The 10000-nt window shown below is 43.9% G+C and overlaps 2 protein-coding genes across 2 annotated transcripts in view; both read left to right on the top strand.

The window, feature by feature from the left end:
- The window catches only part of LOC310791530 (NLR family CARD domain-containing protein 3-like), a gene marked incomplete at its 3' end in the record, with an annotated part of 336543 nt that overhangs the window by 163069 nt on the left and 163474 nt on the right, over positions 1–10000 (top strand). The gene's annotated exons all lie outside the window — the stretch shown is intronic.
- LOC310791002 (synapse-associated protein 1-like) lies at positions 3020–8951 on the top strand (the record flags this gene model as incomplete). Its single annotated transcript, XM_083652720.1, has 9 exons — positions 3020–3221; positions 3713–3834; positions 4475–4541; positions 5088–5161; positions 5707–5846; positions 6804–6955; positions 7150–7199; positions 7290–7443; positions 8821–8951. The coding sequence occupies 9 exons, from the start codon at positions 3020–3022 to the stop codon at positions 8949–8951; spliced, it is 1092 nt and encodes a 363-aa protein (XP_083508846.1).

Genomic DNA, 10000 nt, shown 5'->3' on the forward strand with positions numbered 1-10000 from the left:
TAGTTTAGGCTAATGGATCGGATCGGATTCTACCTCTTTTCCCCCTCAGATATCCGATCCAGTGATTTTGGCCGGATCGGCTCCGATACTGAGTATCGGATCGGACCATCCCTAATAGAAACCCAGGTATAGACGGTTTTAACTTGACAACAAAAACATTCTAAATTGAACCCCGCTCACTTCCTGTTGCAGTGTTTGCTATGGACATAAAAGAAAAAAAACATTCAAGTGCAGGACTAGTGACCCTTCCGTGAAAACCGTCTATACAGCTGAGCAGCGAAAACAAAAGTAACGATGTCGAGTGAATATTTCTGCAGTTTGCCGAATGCTGAGAAAAAGGAAGTGCTGTGGGGTTGCGCTCTGGTGAAAACCGTCTATAGGCCTCCACCCAGTGACCAAACCACCTGCGGAACTATGCTCACCCGGCGTAGCCTACTGTAACTTGCAATAAGGAATCTTTCAAATGCTAGAGCCCTCTAGAAACACTCAAATCGGTTTACAAAATGAAATAAACAAAATAGCCAAATCAACAAAATGAAAGACAAAAAGGACAAAAAACTATAGGACAAAAACAGCAGTGGCAACAGAGCTCCTCCTATGAAATGCAGCAGAGCTAGGCCATGATGAAGGCCACCCAAACGTCAGGCTCCCTCATTCCTTGGAGCCTACGAGCTACAGAGACCGACCGAACCAGGTGGTGCTGTACAAGGGCACGGAGAAGAACTTCCAACACAGCAGTACTAGGCCAAACTGGGCCCTGCAGAAAGCCACCGGGAAAACCCCGTCGTCACGCTCCTCGTTGCTGGAGCCTACGAGCTACCAACCAAATAGTGCTGTACCGTGGTGTGAAGGAGCTAATGCTCCCTCCAGCTAGCTCTGCTCCTTATTCTGGCATGACTCTGTCTCAACCATCACAGCGGTGTCGGGAAAGAGCGAGGCAAGCCTAACTAACAGCCATGCACGGCTCACTTTTAAAGAGGCTGTCAACTAGCAAGAGGGGGAGGTGCCTCACCTGTTCTGGATGGGAGATGATGAGGGGGGCGTGGCAGCACTAACAGGGGACAGCTCAACCCACCACACATCCCGTCAGCTTCTCATCCAATGAAAACGTTGTTTGCTGTTCCAGGAAATAGGATGAACCTTGGATACGGGGGCCGGTATGGTGCAGGGAAGCTAGTCCACTCATTAGAGGTGAGAGGCTCTGCCAGAACCCGAGTCCGGCCCGACCGGGTCCATGTGCCGGGTCTGAATATCCCTTCTATACCTCGGGCCCCGGCCGGGCTCGTGGTCAGATATTGATATAATTGGGGTCATATTTGGTGTGATAAGATCAGAATGTTATAACATTGTAACCTTCACACCTTTTATGTATTCATAAGACTGAACAGACATCAGGGTTATAGTTGAGATAAGCAGCCAACTTACTAAGACAATTTCAGGTTGGGGTTGGGCTCGTGCCCATACTTGCAGTCAATGGGACGGGACGGGCCCAGAGACAGAACGGGCTCGGGTCGAGTCGGCTTGTTTTTTTGGGGGCCTGATCTAAGATCTACCGCTCAGCTCATAGAAGCTGAGGTAGTGAGTTGAATAACGTTACGGTGCTAGAAGAGGAGAAAATCCAACTGGGAGACTGTCTGCAAAGAGTAAAGAAACATCAGGTATGTATGCCATGACTCTACACACACACACACATGCACACACACACACACACACACACACACACACACACACACTCCCGCACACACACACACACACACACACACACACACACACACACATACACACCACACACACACACACACACACACATACACACCACACACACGTGATGACAACAAAACAGAGATGCTCACAAGTTATTTTTTGCAAGTCCAAGTCAAGTCTCAAGTCTTTTGGTCACAAGTCTAAGTCAAGTCTCAAGTCTCTTAGGGATGAGTGTTCTATCATCTGCTGGATGCCATCTGGTCTGCTTAGAACACTGTGGGCACAGCTGTGAAGCGGAAAGCGCGCGGCAGAGCTGGCTGAGGACAGACGGGTCAGAACACGTGCGCGGGGTGCAGGGCCCAGGCCCGTGATGAGGAATGAGGACGATGAGCAGTGGCTGGCAACGTGTATAGAGAGGCAAAGTGACTCACTTCTCTGGTACAGCGGTGAAGCAGGAAGTGACGTTCACTTTGGCTCTCTATAGGTAGCTGACCTGGTTTTTCTTCCTCAACAGGATCACGTCTACCCGAACAATATGCTCATCTCATTGGTTATGAGCTAAGGGACAAAACTGATCCTAGATCAATATGCTCATCTCATTGGTTATGAGCTAAGGGACATAACTGATCCTAGATCAATATGCTCATCTCATTGGTTATGAGCTAAGGGACATAACTGATCCTAGATCAATATGCTCATCTCATTGGTTATGAGCTAAGGGACATAACTGATCCTAGATCAATATGCTCATCTCATTGGTTATGAGCTAAGGGACATAACTGATCCTAGATCGCTACTCCTACTCTGCGATGCTTGATAAATATGGAGCATAATGTGGTGATGTGTCACTCCTCAGCATGTTTAATAAAGCATTTGCATAATAATGTATGTCCGCCCATTGGCGGAGATCATAATTACAGTCATCAGAATAAATTCAGGTTAAGTGCTTCCCATAGACAACCAGTGTAGAGCAATAAATATGTCATCAAACAAACCGAATGATATCCATCATATCAAAGATATACAAGCCTGATTTGATATCAGATTTTTAATCATAGTCAATATATCAATGTTGTGTCAGTCATGATGTCATTTGGCATGTTAATTTGGCTAACTAAAGCCATCTTACCACCTCTGTGGTGTGTCCCCTCCCCCCTCCTCCCTCCTCCCTCCTCCAGAGGAGCCGGCAGACTGGGAGAAGGAGCTGCAGCAGGAGCTCCAGGAGTACGAGGTGGTGAGCGAGGCCACAGACAGAGACGAGCAGTGGGACCAAGAGATCGAGAAGATGCTCCAGGCTGACAGCAGCTAGGTTGACATGTTGAAAGGTTTTGGGTCGTGGCTGGGCTTGGAGAACCCGGCGTACCCAAAGAAGCGTGATGACACGGACAACTTAGCCGAGGAGCGAGAAGAGAAGGTGGTCCAGGCACAGAACGAGGTAAACAAACAGCAAGCAGCCCAGGAAGACGAGCCAGCAGCCCGCCAGGAGAACTCCGAGCAGCCGGGGAGAGGACTGGGCGGTAAGACTACCCTACGTGCTTCTGAATCATCTCTCTTTTAGATGTGGAACTCGTCATCAGTTAGTCAGCCTTGCTGTCCTCCATAAAAATGCCAGGTGTAACCTTATATGCATGAAGATAATGTAATTTGGTGGAAGCAAATATGGTATAAGTGCTTACAGTATGTTGTGACTCTTGTGAGCATGGGTGGCCCCAGTGGGAATCAAACCAACAACCATGACAGTGTTAGTAGTGCTACTGAGCTACGTTACACAAGCATAGGTCCATTGAAATAAACTGCATTCTGTTCTGCGTGCTCCTCCTGTGTCGCTGTAGCAATGTTTTGATGACAGGTCTGCTACACACAAGAAACCTTTTCATCAAACTACTGTACAAGTCAGAGTCGAGTAGCAAGTCACCAGAACAAAAAGTCAAGTCTCAAGTTTTCTCTTCATGCATCAAGTCAAGTCTCATGAAGCCCTAATCCCGTCCTCTCCCTCCTCTCTTTGAAGACTACATCTTCAGTTTTGCCACCAATGCCACCAAGAAGATATCAGAGTCTGTGGCAGGGACCGCTCAGACCATCAAGAAGAGCGTGGAGGATGGAAACATCGACGGCATCATAAGGCACGCTGTCATTGTCATTGGCACGCTGCTCTCTGCTTCTTGCACGGCGACATCGTCAACAATTTGTATTGTCCTCATATTCACATAATATTCTTCATGAGGCAAATGGGACACGCTGATGATGTACCTTGATAAATGTAGTCTATTGTAGTGGTTTCCAAAGTCTGAGACTGTGGGCCTCCCCTCAGACAAAGCCATCCCTCCTACACACACTCGATAATTAATTGAGCCAAGATAGACTGATATTGCTGTAGCCTGTTTGACATACTTCAGATGACACCAAATACATAAAAATACCTGTCATAAGGTCTGCCTGAAGGAATTATTTGTTTCTGACTCTGGGAAAGTGGGGAAAACTGTAAAATTCCCAAAACTACTGATTATCTTAACTATTTCTTTAACCAAATCACACAAATTTAGACTATTCTAGGTTTAGGTTTAGGTTCTATGTGATCTCCTTTTGAGATATTCTTTTCCACTTCCATTCACTGAGCCTTCCCTGAAACTGTCTGGAGACTCACTTTGAAAACCTCGGGTCTATTTATTGATTACATTTTTACCTCATTGATACTGATACAATATAGGTCCCTTCCTTCTTTGAGTATGTGTCTGTCTGTGTGCTGACCTGTGCGTTTGTCTGCTTCCAGACTTTCCTCGGAGACTTCCAAAAGGAACAGCAGAAGTTTGTCCAGGAAAATAAGGCCAAGAGATCAGGTGGGATGCACAGCAATTCGCCTATTTCACATCCCACCCAATTCACCCATTTTGTGCCTAAAAGGCAGGAAGTAAAACAGGTGCAAGCAAGACATTGATTAAGGTTTCCAACTTCCAATCCGTTAAGGTGTTCCAGTGCCGTGGGTCTTATTAGTGTCTAAAATACTCAACAATCTATTAAAGCTATTTAGGCTGTAAAAAATGCTACCTTTTCTGTATAGGGGAGACTCGTGGGTACCCATTAAACCCATTTTCATATCTTGAGGTGAGAGGTCAAGGGACCCCTTTGAAAAAAAATCCTCTGCCAAAATGTAGCCTTCATTTTGAGCGTTTTATTTTATTTTATTTTTTCACCTTTACATATCATCAGTGACATCGACATTGACGATGTCACTGATAATATTACCGATGTTGTACCGAAATTTGAATGTCTGGGGCCCCCGGATTTTTGTGACATCAAAGTGAGGTCACAAGCCAAAAAAGGTTGGTAACCCCCTGCCCTAATGTGTGATGAGTGAAGCTGCCTGTGCTGGCGTTTGTGCCCAGATGCAGCGGTGCCACCCTGGGTCGGCTACAACGAGGAAGAGACCATCCAGCAGCAGATCCTGGCTCTGTCTGCCGTGAGTCACGTACAGATCCTACACGATGTCAGCATGTGTTCTCTCATGTCACTTATAACACGGCTTTGTTGAAAGCTCATCTCTGATTGGCCGATAATCGCTCTCTGTGGTCTGTCTCACACCTGATCCTATCAGTCTGCAGTTAAAAAACATCTGGTCCATGAAGCTCCACCTAGTGTCTAAAACACATTAGTCTTTAGCTGCTGCACACGGTCCTGCTGGAGCTTTTATAGGCAAAATCTTGTCAATCACATTAGCTTATAATCAGATCATTTAAAGTCAACATTTTATTTCAAATGATTCATGTGTTTGGTAAGTAGCTGTGCCGATATCCGATATTTTCCAACTCTCTTGACTGATGCCGATACCGATATTATTATTATTAATATATATATATATATATTTATATATATTTATATTTATGTATTTATGTATTTATGTATTTATGTATTTATGTATTTATGTATTTATTTATTTATTTATATTGCCGATATATGGTGCATCCCTAGTAAAAAGCAAGGCGCTGGTGATGTGTCTTCCTGTAGGACAAGAGGAACTTCCTGCGCGACCCCCCGGCCGGCGTGCACTTCTGCTTCGTCATGGAGGAGATGTACCCTCTGGCCACCGTCATGCTACAAGAAGACCAGCTGCTCAACCGCATGCGCTTCGACCTGGTCCCCAAACAGTCAGTAGCCGTGTGTGTGTGTGTGTGTGTGTGTGTACGTGTACGTGTACGTGTGTGTGTGTACGTGTGTGTGTGTACGTGTGCGCGTGTGTGTGGTCTAATTAATGTTGCAGAGTTCCCACAGTCATGCAATACCTGGAAAACTGGAAAAGTCATGGAATTTCAATATTTTGTTTTCCAGGCCTGGAAAAGTCATGACATTTGTAAAATCATTGAACGTTTTGGAAAAGTCATTGATTTTGTTGTGTGTAATGAAATTAATTGTTATGGGTAATCTTTTTTTTTTTATAAACATTTTTATGGAAAATTCATGATTTCTTTTCCAATAGCTCCCATGCAATGTGACCGACTGCCTCCAAATCAATACCAGATTATTACTAGACTGGACAAATAAGACACACCTCATTATATTTGATTTGAGTGATTCTTGTATTTTATATTAATATGTTTATGGAAAATTCATGATTTCTTTCAATAGCTTCCATGTAATATGATGCCATGACTAAAGCACTAAAATTCCAAGTGCAATATGCAAGTATTTTAAGTATGTTAAGCATATTTTAGACCATGGGAAAAAATACTAAAACTGAAAGTATAATAATAGCATTCATATTACAATAATCAAGAATGATAATAAAAACAACAGTAATAATAAAACATTTATGCATATTAGTCCAGAATTTTATCAAAATACTTCACTCAGTTTAGGGCGTAAGTACCATAAAGCTTTATTTTTATGGCACCTTTCAAAACCCCATAGACGTAATGTAGCATTGATCAATTCTACAATTAATATGTGATCAATAAAAATCATTATGACCATCGTATCAGATGTGGACGACAGTGATTGGACGATATCTGACTCTTATTTAGAGCTCAATTATTTTGGTTTCTATGTCAATGTAACCCTGGTTCGGTCCATTATGATGACTCACCTGTGTTTGTGTTTGTTTGTAGTGTGAAGGAGGAGGCGTTCTGGAGGAACTACTTCTACCGGGTGTCTCTGATCAAGCAATCGGCCCAGCTGACGGCGCTGGCAGCCCAGCAGCAGCAGAGGGAGGAGGGGGACAGAGGGGCCAGTGTCTCCCCTGAGGACGTCACCTTAACAGGTTAGAGGGAGGAGGGGGACAGAGGGGCCAGTGTCCCCTGAGGATGTCACCTTAATATATATGTGTGTGTGTATGTATATATATATATACATACATACGGTATATAGATATATATATATATATATATACACACACACACATACACGCACATATCCTAGCCACTAAATTAAAAAATGTATATAATTTCTTTGCAGAAAATGTCAGACCAAAAACCCCACCTGTTTCCATCAGTGACATGCAGAAGGTAAGAGTGCTATACTGTGGATGTGGTGGTTGTGTATGCTCAGTATGTATACAAGTGGCTGAGGAAGAAGCTCTCTGTTTTCAGTCCCAGCCGGCCCAGGAGGAAGAGGAGGACATGTGTTCGAGTCCCGGGGTGTCGGAGTTTGTGAGCGACGCGTTCGACTCCGCCAACATCAACCAGGACGACCTGAAGAAAGAGATGGAGCAGCTGGTGCTGGATAAGAAGGACAGCCCCTCTCCTGAAGGTCGGCTTTCTTACACTTTTGTTTCATCCTTTAGGGAACTGTGTGTCTGTTACATTTCTTAAGCTGGAAATGAGACAGATATCCTTTTGTTGTGTTGGTATTTCTGATGATTTTCTTTTCATGTTACAACATGTAAGCTGAAGAAGTAAGCTAATGTATGAACCAGGAAACCACTCTCTCAACAGAAGACGGTTTTAAAAGAACACTGTCAATCTATCGGCATTCAAGCTGCTGATAAAGACGATATTTTTTGTGCCGATGTTGCAGATTTTTCATTTAAAAAAAAAATCCAAAAATCAGAAGCACTCTTGTTTCCCACCGAATGTTATATTTGGTAGGGTGGAAAAGCCTGGGAAAGAGCATTGAGGCCAAAAATGTAATTAAATGTATATTAACAATAATAACTACAACAACTCTACTACTATGGCACTCGGTAGAGCGCATCATACCTCCGCCAGCCTTTCTAAGAAGAAGATAAGTGTCGGTGTTACGTGAATCCATTTAGAAGTTAGGCTCCTTTTTGTGATTGCCACGCCCCCTTTTGGTCAGTGAACACAAGATGAAAACAAGAGCTTCGATACCGGAAGCGAGGCGATATTACCTTCAAAATAAAAGCACTAATTTATTAAAACCAATAGGCTACATAATGCTGCTGCTGGGTGTACAGACCAGTCAACTCACTATGGGTTAAAATTGACTTTTGGAAGGCACAACATTGTATGTTTATTTACAACAGGTTTCTCTGCAAATGTTTTCTTTATTTCCTCTTTGGTACTTGGGGGATTTCGAATCACACACAAAACATTGCGACAGTACTTTGATTTAAATGGCATTATTTTGACGGTTATAACCGGACGTTTCTGTTTTATTCTGGCTGACTTGACGCTGCTGAACCTGTGAGCAAATCTCTTTTAGATTTAGATCTCTTGTTGATGTTGTAATGCAATTGAGTCTTTCCTGTCTTTTATTCCCGTGTGCCTTGGTATCAGAAATATAAATATAGTGTATAAAGAATAAGAAGCTAGTTGGCTGCGTCTTGGTGTGGGCTAAACACTGGAGCAGCTTGTTACTGCATAGCTTCATAGTTTTCTCAATGGCTATTATGATATCCATCATATCAAAGATATACAAGCCTGATTTGATATCAGATTTTTAATCATAGTCAATATATCAGTGTTGTGTAAGTCATGATGTCATTTGGCCTGTTAATTTGGCTAACTAAAGCCATCTTACCACCTCTGTGGTGTGTCCCCTCCTCCTCCCTCCTCCCTCCTCCCTCCTCCCTCCTCCCTCCTCCCTCCTCCCTCCTCCCTCCTCCCTCCTCCCTCCCCTCCTCCTCCCTCCTCCCTCCCCCCTCCTCCCTCCTCCCTCCTCCAGAGGAGCCGGCAGACTGGGAGAGGGAGCTGCAGCAGGAGCTCCAGGAGTACGAGGTGGTGAGCGAGGCCACAGACAGAGACGAGCAGTGGGACCAAGAGATCGAGAAGATGCTCCAGGCTGACAGCAGCTAGGGGGCGCTGCCTCTCCTCTGCACAGTCACTGATTTGCTGCCCCCCCCTCCCCCCATGGACGACTAGCAACCCATGCTGCACAAAGGGACTAAATATGATTCCCCTCTATATGTATATGATTACCATCTGTCGACTTGTATCCATGCTTCCGTAACTCAGGGTTCCTACGCAGGTCTGGAAAGTGAAAAAGTTTGGGGATTTGAAAAAAAAGTCTGTGAAAAGTATGGAAAATGTTGTAGTTCAGGTCCGATACACACACAATTCTAGCCTTGATCTTGGTCTAGACCCACTTTGAATACACAGCTTTTGTTGATGTGAAGAATAATGTTCAGATAGAGGGATGCTCTTATGAGCCAGCCACTGTCAGCATGCATTATATCAAATAGCTGCACCAACATCACATCTAGTCAAGAACATCGGCCATATGTGAAAGAAAGCATGTAGGAACCCTGCCGATCATCTCACATATTCTGATATTTCTTCATCAGACCATTGACCGATCTAGATCTAGGTCTGCGTTAATCATATTAAACACCAGACAACATCTTCAGAGGAAAAAGTATGTGATTTTCTTTGATTGAAAATGTGTAAGGACCCTGGGACCTGATACAAGTTTGAGATATGATTATATCTTCTTGCTTTGCCGTTCATGAGAGCCATGTACTGAGGCAGAAAGCCGCTAGAGGGCGCTCCAGTACAAAGTGCCAGGCACTTTCTTCTGATGGGGGGGGGCTGTTTGAAATCCTAGATCCACGTCTGAGTTAAGTATCTTTCAGCTGCTGCTTGCAGGTGGTTTGTACAGTAAAGTCTGTAGTATAGTTACAGTAGAGTCAAATCTATGTCAATAAAGAGGATTGATTTGTGGCACTTTGCACAGCAGCACTTCAGACACTATTTCCCTTTCATTCTCCTTTCACATGTTTCTATTTCATTTGGACAAAGTTGGAAATGTGCGCATGTCTTTGTTCAGCTACACGGCTTGTTTCTCTGTAGCTGAAGTATTGTACATGTGTTCTCTATTTGATCTTTTCCTTCAATAAAGATTCAAA

The sequence above is a fragment of the Poromitra crassiceps genome (genome assembly GCF_964638095.1).
Source record: "Poromitra crassiceps genome assembly, chromosome: 16".
Lineage (NCBI taxonomy): Eukaryota > Metazoa > Chordata > Actinopteri > Beryciformes > Melamphaidae > Poromitra > Poromitra crassiceps.